This window comes from Sander vitreus, chromosome 6 (genome assembly GCF_031162955.1).
Source record: "Sander vitreus isolate 19-12246 chromosome 6, sanVit1, whole genome shotgun sequence".
NCBI classification, from domain to species: Eukaryota; Metazoa; Chordata; class Actinopteri; order Perciformes; family Percidae; genus Sander; species Sander vitreus.
The window spans coordinates 24,552,548-24,568,292 of record NC_135860.1 but is presented as its reverse complement, the minus strand read 5'-3'; the positions used below and the strand labels follow the sequence as shown (position 1 = coordinate 24,568,292).

Genomic DNA, 15,745 nt, shown 5'->3' with positions numbered 1-15,745 from the left:
GCAATCCTATCTCATCAAATGGACTGCAACCAGGTTTAAATGTAGAAGACAGGGCTGTAACTAGGTCTATCAAAATGGATACCTTTTATCGGAGATGTTTCATTTATTTGGGCTCATGATATTCAACAGGGCTCAACAGTGATGTCGGGCATCCAAAAGCGTACGGACAGCTAAAGTTGCCATACCAGGACACTGGTTCTCAGGGTTATAGTTCCAAATGTATTCCTGATCGCTGGGCCAGCGAGGGCAACTACCACCACAGCCTTTAATATCTGCAGTGTTTCTCCTGAATTTTAATAGAGGGCTGTTACTGTGAGAGTTCATTTTAAGGTGCCACTGAGCTCTCTCTTAGTGAGTCTGAGGTGTGAGTGTTAAAGCAGCTCTGCCTTGACCTGACCGATCAGGAGTCTGTCATCGCCCCATTTGCTGCAGCCCACAGGATGGGAGAAAAGAGAAATCCTATTTTTGCCCGTTAGATAAACGCAATGTGCTTGTTTGTCATTAGGCATCAACACTCTAAATGAGCAAGCTGGTGCTCTGAGTATCACAAATGTTATGTATAGAGCCGCATTGTAAAAATGCAACTTGGGAAAGATGACAGTTTTGTACATTTTAGATTGTCGTTTGGATGGCCTTTTAAAGGGCATGGCATGTGCATCCAGTTTATTTTAGCCTGATTTACAGGCTCTCCAACTGCCTATAGGTTACTAATTGATAGGAGCTGGATGTCTACGATTATTTCTTTCTTCAATGCAGTGAAAATGAGAAATAAAGACATTCAGCATATGGTTTTCTTTTTCTTTTTTTGTGTGTGTGTTAGAGTGTTTTCCTTATTCGAACAGGTTCATGTTTATAGACTTATCAGAAAAATTGAAAAATTCACAACCTCATTGGTGTTCCCTGTTCTTGTTTTATTCCAATTTTAATTTTGAAAAGTCAGTTAAAAGGGTTGTAGGCTACAGTGCAGTCATATTTTGTGCATCTATGAAGTCAATTATGAACCACACCGTTTCTCCACTGAGAGAAGGTAGTATGGCAATTTCATTTTGATTAGTAATGTAATTCCCTTCATATCTTCCTGGCATACCTGCAGTCTATCCAGAAAGCTGTATAAGGGGTTCACTACTTGTCATTTGATTATATAGATTGTATTGCATTTCATCACTGCAGTGCTTCAACCTTAAATCCCTCCAGACTTTAGGCTACAGTACATGTCACCTATTAACAAATATGACTTTTTAAAGGTCAGTATACATTGCGACTTATTGTGACTTAAATCCATAAATATTTAACTTTATAAATTACTGTACAACTTTCCATTTAAAATTAAGCAGGGTTGATGTCCAAAGTCTGGCCCATGGACAAAGAGCAAATCTAGCTAAATGTATAGTAAAAATAGTACCTGAGCTATCAATTAGTCTCTGTAGGTTATTTTTCTGTCAATGTAGGCCTAATGGTAGTCATATTTTGTATGCGTGTTTAAATTATCCTTTTGTAAACAGTTCTTTTAAAACCTCTTCTCAAAATTAAAAGTTGATAATTAGTAGGCTATTATAGCAGTAGCAGCCTAGTAGAAGCTGCAGCTGAACGTCTTCCTCATCCCCACTCAGAATGTAATGCTGCGTTTCATGTGGTCACGTGACCAGCTCGCTGTCTAATCACGTCGCTCGAATGATGTGACGCACGAGATTCAAAGTTGGCAGCAACGTTTCTGTTGAGATACTCTACTAGCACAACTTGTTTGTTTTCATCCGCAGCTGAAGCTTTAACCAGCCTATAATATATATATATATATATATATTTCTCCATGTTTTCATACGAGTGAAGTGGGTTTTCACTATCAGAATGGACGGTAAAGTCATCGGACCGGGTCCATACAGGGCGACCAAGTTGGTGAGTCTGTTAGCAAGGCACAGAGAAATTATACGTGCTAAAGCTTTTTGTGAAGTTTTAACGTTACAGTGTAGCTTAACTAAATGTGCAAAGTTTGTTTCATGTTTAGAACGTTAGATTACGTTGATAATTTACATCCATACCACACTAAGCAGACGAAAGCTGACGTAACGTTACTTTTAAACTTTTAAATTTAGTTAATTAGCCAACAGTTGTTTTACAACTAAAGCGTTTAAAATATTGGCCTCACGAAAAAAGAGAGGCTTGCAAAACAACCCTAAAAGTATGTGAGAAAAGTCAACAAAAGCAACTTTGTGGGAAAATGGGGCTCTGCTCTGACGTACTAGTAGTACCATAATTATTATTATAATCCCCTCATTTACAAGAATATCCCGGTGTTTACATTCAGACTAATTGCATTCCGATATCGGATATCAGGTTCAAAGTAATGCTAATGTGTTCACTGTGTTAATGTATCATGTGTCCTTGGCACTATCATTTCATGTAAAAGCATCAAACACAACATACACGCTATTACTCTCAAATGTTTCTACAAGCTCACTGGCTGTGGCTTGGAATCTTAAACCCCTTTCAACTTTTAATAAATTGCTATTGTGCAAATTGCAAAACCGCATACGAAATGTATATGTTGTAGCACGTCATTTTATTATTTATTATTTATTTTTAAAGGCAAATTTAAAAACTAGCAAGTTAATTCACCCATTTCCTGTTATTTAAAATGTCCCTGTAAGCTTTTCATAGAAGACATTTTGACTTGTCATATTAAGAAAGGCACAGGTGTTACTAACAACGTGACGTGTCCCATTGAGCCGCCAGCATGCACAATAGCAGAACCTTGAAACCAAAGTAGCTAAATGGAATTCAGCCATCTTTCATTTTTATTATTTGCACCTGTGCCTTTCTTACTGTGACATGCAAAATGTGAAGAAAAAAATAAGCATAATACTGTGACAAGAGGGTCTCTACTGAAAAGTCCTGTGCTGAATCGGGATAAATGAGATACAGAGTTTGCAGTCCACTTGACAAAACAAGAATGACAATACTATTTTTGTATCCTTTCCCTTGGTTTCTGCCTAGTTTAACCAGCAACAGTACCCATGTCTTTTCAGACTTCTGCCTATCCTCTTCACCTACTATGTGTATTGCATTTGTGCAATCTGGTATTGAAATACAGTTCAACAGAAAAGAAGGTAGAGACAGACATACAAAGACACTCTCGACACTGGTTTCCTTCTGTGGTTCAGAACCTTTTCCGCATCTTTTTAAAATGAAAGACCATTCTTCTCCCAATAGGCTCTCAAGACTAGCCTTGAGTTAGGCTTTTACATGTCTTAAGTTCTCTCTCTCTCTCTGTGCTTTTATCTACTTCCTTCATTTTTCTCCTGGCCAGCTGGATACTTTGTAAGCTCTGTAACCCGTAACCTCTGCACTATTCAAAACACTGAGGAGATAATGTTCCATTTGTTGTGATGTCTGCCTACTTTTTGGTGACCAAATGAGTGTGTTCTGGATCCTTTGTGTGATTTGAATCACTATGAAGAGAGACAGCTGTGGCCGTTAATGCACAGATTTGCTGCTGCAATATTTAAGGGCTGTATGTTAGTCTATTTTTACACACATTGTGTTTTGTGCATCCCTTTCTGACAGTAATAACAAAAATGTTCCAAACTAAAACTTGTTGAACGCATCAAATGCTGTTATCTGTGCTATATCAGAGTTGTAGCCTATAAATATCATATAACCGTATACTAGTCCCTATTCACCCTATTACCAGGGGACCTCATGTGATTTAGAATTTACCCCCCATGTCTGTGTTTCGTGCGGCGCACTCGCACGGGATAAGCAAAGTCTGTACTTTACTTGATTACACGTGGGTCGACTACACGACTACCCACATATGATGTCAAGGCTTTCCTTTATTATTGCCAACGCAGCGAGTACAATTCCCAACCACAGATGTTGATTCGCATAGGACTAATATTATCACACAACGTCTGTGCGAAGTATGGTAGGTAACTTGCAGTGGAATTTTTACTTGATAAATAACATGGCAGATTGACATGGGATTAAGATCACAGATGACCTTCGCAATTATTACAAACTACTAGAGGTCCCCAGGTAAGAATAGTCCCGTGCGACTAGAGCTTTATACTAAATTACAAAGGCACACTCACAAAATTTGCTGTCTGTCACAAATGTTCTACAGCATTTTTCAAACCACATTATATCCCTTTTGTCACATCTGTCTCCCTTTTTTATACAGTGGAATGAAACCATCAAACTCTTCCGTGGAGGCATGCCGCTGAGAAGGCACTGGGCGCACTTTCGCTACTATGATTGCAGTTTCGCAGGATCCGAAGCTGTGGATTATCTCCATGAGCTGCTGAGGCGCAACTACAACTTTGGCCCCGAGGTGACTCGTTACCAGACTCTGCAGCTGCTCAGGAAGTTCCTCAAGGCCCATGTCATAGAAGACATCAAGGGACGCCATGGGTCAGAGGACTTTGAAGACAATGGCCATTTGTACAGGTGCTACTTTGTCACCCTGTACTGTTATTTATGTTAGTCGATACACCATTGGCATTAGGGCTGTTGGAACAAATTCCGAAAGTCAAATATAATTCAAATAGTAAAAAAAATCAATACTATTCGAATGCTGAAATTACTACTATATATATATATATATATATATATATATATATATATATATATATATATATATGTATGTATGTATGGCTAACACTATTGTTACTTAGTTTATAACACATCGTGTCGTTGTGCTAACCGAGCAACGTTAGCCTTTACAACAGAGCCGCTTCAATACACTTGTTAGATAATGTTTCATTACAGAGTTCTCTGTTGATTTGTGTTTGTCGCTGTGTGCCTGGTGGAATATAACGTAAACAGAGCGGCGAGCCAGAAATGCAATGCGCTATGATGTAGATCCCCTTCAAGGCCAGACTAATGTTAGAAGTCCCTCCAGTGGACAGAACGTGTGACAACAACCACATGCTTGTAGTGGCATTGCCAATGCATAAGCAACAGACTGCATTTGAGCATTTAATATTTGAATATTTAAAAAAAATAACAAATGAAATTCAAATGGTATTATAGAGGAAGACAGCTCTGATTGGCATTGCTGCTGCATCTTCACAGTTTGCCCTTTCGTTCGTCGGCTAAGCCCGGTGCTGCTGTGTTTTTCTCCAGGTTCCCCTCCTCGTCCCCCCTCAAGTCTTTTCCAACAAGGCCTCTGTTGAGAGACAGCACTGACCTTCCCAGACTCATTCGCTGGGACGACTACGAAGAATTGCCTCAGCGGGAAAACATTCCACCCCTGAAGTCTGCTGTCATGGTGAGAAAGAGACAAAGATGTGTCAGCTCCTCCACTGCTTGCTTGGCGTCGTGCTGTGTGTACGCATATGCAAACGTAATATAGAGCAAATGAGAACATTTTTAAGTATCTTCCCTGTTGTAATTACTCCCGTTTGCTGACATTTACATCATTCTGCACTCAAGGTTAAACAGCACACTGAAAAATTAAAAGCAATCCGGAACAAGAGCCCAACAAAAAAATACTTCTTTACTTTCAGTGTTTGTTCAGACTGCTGCTGATTGTTGTTTCTTTGTTGAACTCAGTTCTACGGCACATCTTCATGGCTGTTGTGTTGGGCAGCATTATATTGAATATATCATATTTAGGGAATGTATAATATTTTGTCCACCTTATTTACATATATGGGCGGACAAAAACTGTAACCCTCACACGTAATAGTGTAATGCATTACCATACAAAGTAAATTCGGACCTATACCATTACAAATAGTGTAAATATCAACACATCTCTGAATCAATGTCAACAACACTTTCTATGTTTTTTCTTACTCTGTAAGTCAGAAGGACACTTTTCATTCATGTCTCCATTCCTTTTTGATCAGACCTCGGATTTGTGGAATAAAAGGCACAGTGTAGCTATTGGGGATGTGCATGAATGCAAGCTCATACAAAGGAAGGAGATAACTCCAAAGCAAGTGGACCACATCTGGAAGTCAATGACGGTTGCACAGTATGTAACCCTTTTACATAACTCATTAAACATTTCCACTGTTCATGTTGTGTGTATCTTTTGCAGTAGATCAGTGGTTCCCAGACTTGTTTCAGACCATGATATGGCACCTCTTCAAAGGACATTTTTTGTCAGTCAAGTTGTGTTCAGGGTGACTGTTATGAGATGTATCAGCATTTCTTTGAGCTCTGTTTACCGTGTCAAATCTTTCCATTGCTTGCTCCGACGGTCACAATTTTGACTGCTGAGCCCTTGGAAAACCTCCCGAGCCGGAAAGCGACATTGTGCTACTATGGCAACCGTGAGTTGTCGCGTAAAATAGCTACGGCAAAACTGCTTATTAAAGTTTTTAATGAGGGGATTTTGATAACAGTTGCTTTTTTCTTCTGATTTAATATGTTTGGAAACGTAACATACAGCATAGTTAATGTAAATGTTGCCATTTCTTTTTAAATGTTTAAGATTCGAGGCACCCTGGGTGCAGTTTGGGAACCACTGTTATGAGATACTTGACGCCAACTCTGTTGTTTCAGTTTACAGAGAGTGTTGGGCCTAACGTCATTGGATGGAGTTTTAAACCCAACGCATGTGAGCGGCAAGCACATTGTTCACAATGTGTTCAGCGTTAATAAGACGGGCATAGTCATATTGGATAACAAAGCCGGTATGATGCATCTGATTCACAATTAAAAGAACAATTGTTTGGTTGCAACTTTGAACCTGTTAGACTTATGACTCTATCTCTGTTGCATCTCCAGAGGACATGCCATATTGGGTGGTATCAGCAATGAAATGTCTTGCCAATTGTAAGTATACATTTTGTGCTCACTCTAAAAATTGGTAAGAAAATAAAAATCACTAACTGCTTTGGGACTGCGGTGGTTTCATGTACCCAAGTAAAATCTCTAAAATGATTGGGTAAGCCTCCAGTCTGTAAGCTAAAGCACACTTTAACTGTTTTTCACCAATGATCATTTTAAAAGAGTAGGTGCCATGTTGTCGACATTTTTGTCACTTTTTGTTTATACAGTATGAATGTATGTGTGTGAGTATACTATGAAATCTTAAGTACCATTTTGCATGTTTAACATTAACGGAGGTTACCTGTATATTTTCTTACAGGTTTGCATTCTGTGTGAAGCACTAAAAGTGGCATCTGTCTTTTTTCTCAGGGCCTAATGGCAACGAAAGCAAACAGCCGGTGTACCCGGGTTTCGAGAGGGATGTTCTGAAAACAGTGGCCGATTACTTTCAGAGACTCAAAGAACCCCTGCTGACTTTCCATCTATATGAAGTCTTTGTCAACATTCTCAGTGAGTGCTTCACCACCGATATGTGTACACTGCCACAGATAAACATCATTCAACAATCATTTTGTATCTAGCCTGAATGTTTGCCCTCATGAGCAGGACGCCTTCTCTCCTCGTATCTCTGCAGGTCTGCTGCAGGAGCAGGAGGTCGCCACTGAGGCTCTTCAATTCAGCTGTCTCTTACTGCCGCCGCCCAACCGAAGACGCCTCCAGCTGTTACTGCGTCTCATGGCCCGGGTCTGCCAGAATCCCCACCTGCCTCCACTCAACGACGCCATTGCTACCCGCACACTGGTAAACATACCTACGAGTTTATACTACCTTCATACTACCTTTTTTAAAGCTTTTTATATTGTGTAAGAGAGGTTGAATTTCACAGTTTGTTTGTGTTGGACTTTGCAAGGTGACACAGTCTCCATTGGGGACAAGGAAAAAAACATGCAGGCCAAGGGACAGAGAGAAAGTGCCAGAATTCTGTAATTTCAGAATCCTTGCTACGTGGATTGGAATACAAAGTGGTCTGAATCTGCCCGTGGTAGACATAGCAATACATTTCCTAGGATTTGACTTTTATCGATCAGAATGTATTTAGAAACGACCCCTGCAATGTGTGTACACTAACTGCACAATGCTTGCTATTACTCCTATACAATATTAGTTATTCACATATAGAATATTAAAGCTATAGTTTGTTTCTGTCTCCCCCATGAGGAATTCTAAGTAATGACAACAACGCTGTCGGCGCATTCACATGATACAAGCCTTTGGTGATCTCGCACCACCCCCACCCCTCCTACAGGCATTTGCTAGTAGCGTTCATGCCGTTAAATCAAGGTGGTCAGTGGACTCTTCAGAGGAGGTCATTTATCTTGTAATTTTCATGCAACAGCAATGCGGGCGGTCACTTTCGTTTTTTGGATGTTAGTCCTTCTGCTGAATGTGTAGGTCTTTTCCTAGCAGTACAATCACAGACTGAAACATTCCGTGGGCTCTTCTTCGGCTTTTACAGCCATGCGTTCACCTGTTGCAGCAGTCCTCTTCGTCTCCAAAGCTGAACGCTGCCGTTGTCCTTTCTCAGCGGTGACGTAAAACGCATCCCTCGAGCTTCTGCGTGTGAATATCGCCGGACTACACCGTTTTGTTAACATAGCCATACTGAGAAATACAGAGAGAGTTTTGTGGAGCTGATAGGCTTAATTAGCTTTGTAGCAACTCATTTGACAATGGATTCAAAGATTCAAAATCCTTTATTAATCCCACAATGGGGAAATTCACACTGTTGCAGTAGCAAGGGATAAGAGGAAAGTAGAGGACACACGTTAACACACAACAATAATGAATATTAAATAGAGTAAATATTACAATAGTAAAATGTGTTTACAGTAATTTCACAGTAAATAGTAAAAAGTAATAGTAAAATGTATTTACAGTAACTGCAAAGTCACATGTTGTATTGTATGTCTTATGTTTTATCAGTCCTGGTGTGTGTATTTTGTCCATGTGGTCTACTGAGAGCAGTGCTGATTGTAGAGTCTGACAGCAGCAGGCAGGAAAGACCTGCGGTATCTCTCCGTGACGCAGCGCGGGTGCAGCAGCCTGTCACTGAAGGAGCTGTTCAGTGCTGACAGAGTGTCCTACATGGGGTGGGAGGAGTCGTACATCATGTAGGATCATTTAGCCACTATCCTCCTTTCTCCCACCACCTCCACAGCGTCAAGGGGGCAACCAAGACCAGAGCTGGCCTTCTTAGTCAGCCTGTCCAGTCTTTTCCTGTCTGTCACTGCAATGCCACTGCCCCAGCAGACCACCCCCAGAGTGAATGGCTGATGCCACCACAGAGTCATAAAAAGTCCTCAGGAGTGCCCCCTGCACCCCAAAATGGCTTGAATGCAATGGACGTTCATTAATATAAAATAGTTGCACAATGAAAACCCAAACAATTGTCAGTGCCATCATCTTCATCTGAAGAACTGAGGTACTTCAGTGCTATTGTTGATGGCTGTCTCACGTTTGGTATACTACAGATAACGTGAGAATTGTGTATTCAGGGAATGATACCCCTCATGGTCACTGCAAACCTTTCAGCCACAGCAGCTCCAGTCTTGCACTCATTTCTCCACAGAATCCTGACACCATAGAAAAAAACTATCTAAGAAATACTGTCGGGCAAATTCCTCCCAGGGGAACTAAGATACTTTATAAAACACTCTTTTCACTACATAAAAAGAAGATCCTTCAAGTAAAACTGCAGAAAGCCTCAGGAATAGCTACAGTAAGTGAAGTAAGGTGGTCATCACATTGTGTATACCACCAATATGATGATGATGATGTTGTAACATGATTTGTATAGTGTAGTTGGTTTCTAACCCTTGTCCTGTTGTGGTCTCTGTCCAGATGGTGCAGATGTTCTCGCACTGCGTTCTGGGCTCAGTGGATGAGATGGACCTGGATGAGCTGCTTGCCACCAAATTGGTGACCTTCATGATGGAGCACCACAACACCATCTTCCAAGTTCCTTCCAAGCTGCGTCGCCAGGTCGAGGAGCACCTGTCCCATCTCAAAAGAGTTCAGGTCAGTACACTGTCTGCAGTAATGAATGAGTCCATGTGTACTGAGCCATATCTGCGCGTCATTTGTGAAGACAATAACCCAGATTGGTTCCATCATCTTGCCAAGCAATAAGTGTGGAAAAGTAGTACAGCCACTGGTAAATGTAGAAATTAATTAAAGTAATAAAATTGGGATATTACATACATTATTTTAATGTGAGTGGAAAACACTTATCGCATTAGCTTGAGGCAATTGCCCTGCGTTGTTGTTTAGTGGGCATTCACACAGCCTGCCAGACGGTGTGGCAAAAAATGCAGGTCGTTCCATTCATTTTAAATGGGGGTAGTGCGTTTAGGCTGCGGCAGGGTTGAGACTGACTCAACTTTTGGAGAAACTCAACCCAAAGTCACGCTGCGGTGGCCAATCATATAACCGGCGATCAGTTTGTGTGTTTGAGGCGGTGTGAGAGTCCGTACAGTAAACGGGAAACATCACTGCCTCTATTGCTGCCACACAACATTTTAAAACCCGAAACACAAGCACTGTACTGCCCAGGAGTTTGTGCAACAGCTAAATGTTTAAAACAACAAAGCATAGTCAATCCTTCTCACTCGTCTCTTTTCTTTATCTTTCTCTGTGAAATGAAGCTGCCTTCAAGTGCGGTCAGAAATGCCCAGCTCTATAAACAATGTGACGGAAAACAGTAGCTTAGTTGTGAAATATAAAGTCTACTTGTGCTACATTGGGAGGTTAAAGAACACAACAGGACGTCACAAAAATGGGCCGTTTTATTGACACTCCCCCCGCCGCACAACCCTGCGGCAAATTGCCGGATTGCTGTTTTTCTGTCTGAACGCAGCCTTAGTGTTCATCTGGCAAAATTACTTATTCGGGTTTGCTTCTATAGTTAACTGAGATCTGTCAGAGTGGAGGTGGGAGCAGCCGGTTAGCAGCATTGTTGCAGAATGATCATGGGATAAAATTAAATTCACAAAATGAAAATATGAGAGGCTCTAGTTATGGCAATTACATACATTTAGTTTGTACAGCAATACCATTAAATGAAAGAGGTATTGCTAATCCAAATCTGATATTTAATACCAATACTATCCCTGCTGCACTGAAGCCTGCTTTTCCTGTAACTGGTTCATATCTGTTGCCATGGGAAACACCATAGAATCCCGAAAATGAGGCGACAATCCATAGGAAGTTAATTCCCTGTAGTCCCCACTGGCTCAAGGTTAACCTGTTTTCTTTAAAGTGCCCATATTATGAAAAAAACACTTTTTCTGGGATTTGGGGTGTTCTTTTGTGTCTCTGGTGCTTCCACACGCATACAAACTTTGAAAAAAATCCATCCATGCTGTTTTGAGTGAGATACGGTTTCTGAATGTGTCCTGCCTTCAGTCTCTGGGTGGGTTAGCCAGCTCGTTTCGGCTTGTGATGTCACAAGCCGAAACGAGCTGGCTAACCACAACTGTTAGCTCGTAGCATTAGCGTTAGCATTCTACCTCATTCTTAATAGCAAAGCACTGCTACAACACACACAAGTTCACCATAATCTACAAAAAAACTACTTACATGTGCGCCCTCATTTAGAAGTCTCCCAGCTAATCTTGCCTTGTAACTGACCGAAGTTGGAGAAACAGCCTTTCTTTTACTGTCTATGGAGCTAGCTAGCTGACATGATCTACATCTGAGCTACTGCGCATGTGCGAGTGCAATCAAAGATAGTACAGAAGAAAAGAGGTCTCACTCTGTAGCTAAAACAGAGACCAGGTGAAAAGAGGATCTGTAGCAGTGAGAGAGAGCGGTGCAGTACAACAAAAATATGGTGTTTTTTGAAAATTAAACCATGTAAACCTATTCTGGTACAACCTTAAAATACAATTATGAACCTGAAAATGAGCATAATATGGGCACTTTAATGTAACCCTATAACTGTAGCATTTCTTTTAATAAATAAATGGGCATGTGACTCATTTTCCATTTTCCATTTAGTAGAGAACGTTGTGGACTATTGTTGGTGGGTTCATATTGATTTGTGCATGTTGTTGTGTTTTTTTTTGGCAGGCACATCAAAAAATGTTGACCACAGACTACTGACAATCATTTGGCCTACGAATGATTGATTTTATCTTTTTAGTCCAAGAGTGGATGGATAGGCTTACACATCCCATGCTGTTAATAGGACTGAAAACATGTAATCTCAACTGAATGCTGTAAATGAGATTTTAAAACCGTTACCACTCCTTTTTACAAGTTATATGAATTATCTTCATTGAACTTTTGAACGTTTTGGGGAGCATGTAGTAGGGCTGGGCTCCGAACGTCGATACTTTTATGGCACCGACCGAAAAACTCCGATCCTATGAGTATCGAAAAATTATTTATCTTTTGGCGCCAAGTTCCAGTTCCAAAAGCAAGAGTCACGTAGCATACTTGCGTGTAAGGAGCGTGTAAGGAGCGCGTAAACGCAAGCTTATCTGTCCTCTCTGCATATTGACAGAGAGCGGAGCTCCAACACGCACGCACGCAGAGATGCAGACGGAGTAAACTTGAGCAAACTACGTCGGCTCTGCAGTTTTGTTGAAGTCACAGTGAGTCACGGCCAGGGCATAAAGTTAACTTTTTTGACCACCAGCCACTGTGGCAGGTGGATTTTTAAATGCCACAGTGACTTTTTACCAGCCAGTTGTTGTTGTCGTTTTTTTGCCTCCATAAAAGGTGAAAAACAGGAATTACTGTGTCTCTATGTTCCTATCCTGTCCTATTGATGGACATTGCGCCGTCATCACGTGCTGTAGTAGGGGGGCCCGCCTTGATAATCCTGCATAGGGGCCCGGTGTTGGCTCGTTACGCCACTGCATATAAGAGATGACTGACAAAATCAGGAGTAGCCTACGCGCACCACAACAACAACAAAAATACTGGTGAATGTGCACCATAACACATGAGTTGTTGCAAAAAAGTTGCAATTTTTTTTGTATAGTTCTTAAAAATATATAAAAAGGAAACTTGTTTTGGGTAGAATAATAATTATTACTATTAATGAATTACTCTGGATACTCTGGAGATTTCCTAGGAACCTTACCAAAAAGGCTCAAGATGCTGCAAATGTTGGTAGGCTATAATATGAAAACGGCTGGTGGATTTAAGACACAAAATAATAATTTATTGAATGAATCACATATGGGCATATCTGTCATTGTCAGTAGCTTGTTGATCTTTACATTGTTAGTTAATTTCCTATCCTGGCCTGGGACACACATTCATACGGTTTAATAAAGTACTTATTGGACTTTAACTTATCATTGCACTTACAATAATGAGCGTAGCTGTCCTCAATTTAGGTCAAACTGTATATCTCATCTGTGTTTTTTCCTGCATCCACCGTGTGTGATTGTGTGTGTGTGCGCGTCAGTCGCGGGGAAACGGAGCAGCAGCCCCGCCTGCTGCAGACAGCCGACAGATTGAAACAGCAGCCGCTGACTTTAGAGTGAAAAAACGTTACAGCGTACATTGATGTTAAAATGTATACAGTCTGAAATGTTTTGCACGGTCTTTCGCTGTACGTCTTGTTGGTAAATGTGAGATGTTCGAGTCACACACATCTCGCCTTCATAACCGAAACAAGGAAATTAATTTTACCCGTTCTCACTCCCGATTGGTCAGTGGCTGCACGTGGGACTGCTGGGATTGTGAGAGTAATGAAAATGCGATTGGGGGCCCTAGCTGTCAATCAATGTCTTCCAGTGATGCGGGCCCCTGATTGGACTAGGCCCGTCAGCAACCGTGTACCCTGCTTACCGATAGTTACGCGTCTGAATCACTCAATTCTCATTGGCTACCTGCCAATGTGGCAGGTAGATTGACAGTGTTACCCGCCAATTGCAAAATCCACCCGCATTTGGCGGGTGGTCGGGTGTTAATTCCATGCCCTGGTCACGGCACTGCCAATAAAGCGGTAGCAAGCGTCCATGCAGACACCGTTCGCTGCAGTATAATATAATGGCGGGCCGAAAACGATCGCGGTGCGGTTACACTTCCTCTGAGGCAGGCAGGCACAACAGTGTTTTCTGTTCCCTGGTGACTGACTGACAGGCTGGAGGTTGTAAGGCAAGGCCACTTTATTTCTATATCCCATTTCAGCAACAAGGCAATTCAAAGTAACATTAAAGAGCAGTTTAAAATGAGAGAGAAAATAAAACAGGCTAAAATAGAATAAGATACAAATACAAGAATGAAACTTCAGTGAAATGAGTAGCTTTAGGATACTGGCTGTATTTTTTTTTTCTTCGTATAAGTGCTTTTGCTCATTTTGTACAATAACCTTGACCGTGAGTTGAGTAGACATTCCTAATGTACTTTCATTTACTTCTTTATTTTTTAATACTATAATAAAAAGCAGGAGAGCAAATATCCAGAATATCAGGTTGTCACACCAGTTAATCGCTAACTTTTACATTAAGCCAACATTCCCTTTTGTGTCTTCCATCAGATTAAATACGCAGGTTCAGACACAGACTTCAGTGCATCTCCAGCATTCTGTAAACAGATCAGCAGGGTGGAGTCCAAGGAGCAGAAGGTGATAGGGACCCAGACCCCCCTGCAGGCGCTGCTGGAAGGCCTGATAGCAGACAAAGAACTCCCTGCCAAGGACAAGAGGAAAAGGCTTAAACAGGTATGGCTATACTATTTTGAAATCTTAAAAGAAAAATGTCATTAAATGTAGACATTGAAGGAGGTGTCTCTTTGATTTTGCTGTATTTGCCCATTACAATTTCAGACTGCTCATACAATGCGCTGTAAAATATACATATGAGCCATTTGTATTTTTCGAATGTGCTCGTATGTTCAAAGCCTTGTATTTCAGTATGTTTCAGTGAGTGAAGAGCTGTGACGAGCCCCCCCCTCCCCAAATCCCCATCCAAACGGTATGTCTTTGGTCTATTTTGGCATACAGTATTGATGCACATCCTCCACTTTTCAGTTCCAGAGGTCCTACCCAGAGGTCTACCGCAATCGATTTCCCACTGAGGAAAGCAAGGCTGCTGTAGTACCTGAGAAAACCCCACGACTCAAACCTCACCTCATGTTTTTCAACCTCAAGAAACCCTTCCAGCCCTTTCAGAGGAGCTGGAGTTTTAGGGCGTGATCTGCCCCCGCTGACACATTTCAGGCTACACTTCAGGCTGTAAACACATCTCAAGCTCAGCGTCGCGAGACTAGGAGCTGGAATGGTGCTCTGCTAACACACCGTTAACAACAACAATTATTGTTTAAAAATAACGACTTGGACTTTGTAGCACTGTTAAACTAAGATAATAATTTAAAGGGTCAGTTCACACAAAGAAAATAATATTAACATCAATAATAATAATAATGGCATTCCCACTGACTCCTAGTCGTATGTAGCCAGATAGCTTGATTTAGCAACTATTTTCAAACTGCAAACACCCTTTTTAACAAACACTAACACTTAAAGAACCACTGATGTTTCTTAAAATGAAATTGTGTATTGGTAAATTTTTCTACCAGGATATTATGCTAGAAAGATCTACTAAGCACACATTGGCTCTGTAACTAAATTGCATTTCAAATGTAGGTGATTAGGTGACACAATTTTAGGTTGTGAAAAGTTAATGAGATAGATAGATATATATATATATATATATATATATATATATATATATATATATATATATATATATATATATATATATATATATATATATATATAATTAGTTTTACTATCTATAACAGAAATATCCAGGTGCATTTCTTGGTATTACTTTCAAACTGATGTTATGAGATGGACTCTTGCAAGGCAACGATGCATTTCATTTTGATGAATACTTGCTGATGGAATGGTCATTGTGATCTTGGCAACTCTGCGCCTAATCCA

General features: G+C 40.8%; 1 protein-coding gene across 1 annotated transcript; it reads left to right on the top strand.

The window, feature by feature from the left end:
• The first annotated feature begins 1,679 nt into the window (after positions 1–1,679).
• On the top strand, positions 1,680–15,502 carry LOC144519988 (DEP domain-containing protein 1B-like). Its single transcript, XM_078253552.1, has 11 exons — positions 1,680–1,893; positions 4,178–4,443; positions 5,122–5,266; positions 5,850–5,977; positions 6,511–6,641; positions 6,736–6,783; positions 7,150–7,290; positions 7,415–7,581; positions 9,682–9,858; positions 14,339–14,521; positions 14,831–15,502. Exons 1-11 carry the CDS (start codon positions 1,846–1,848, stop codon positions 14,993–14,995), a joined length of 1,599 nt encoding a protein of 532 aa, XP_078109678.1. The 5' UTR covers positions 1,680–1,845; the 3' UTR covers positions 14,996–15,502.
• Positions 15,503–15,745: the final 243 nt, after the last annotated feature.

Bases quoted from the DNA above. Each gene is read 5' to 3' on its own strand.
- LOC144519988 (XM_078253552.1), top strand. From the start codon at position 1,846: ATGGACGGTAAAGTCATCGGACCGGGTCCATACAGGGCGACCAAGTTG. The intron at 7,291-7,414 runs GTGAGTGCTTCA...GTATCTCTGCAG, and splicing joins AGTCTTTGTCAACATTCTCA to GTCTGCTGCAGGAGCAGGAG. The intron at 7,582-9,681 runs GTAAACATACCT...GTCTCTGTCCAG, and splicing joins CCATTGCTACCCGCACACTG to ATGGTGCAGATGTTCTCGCA.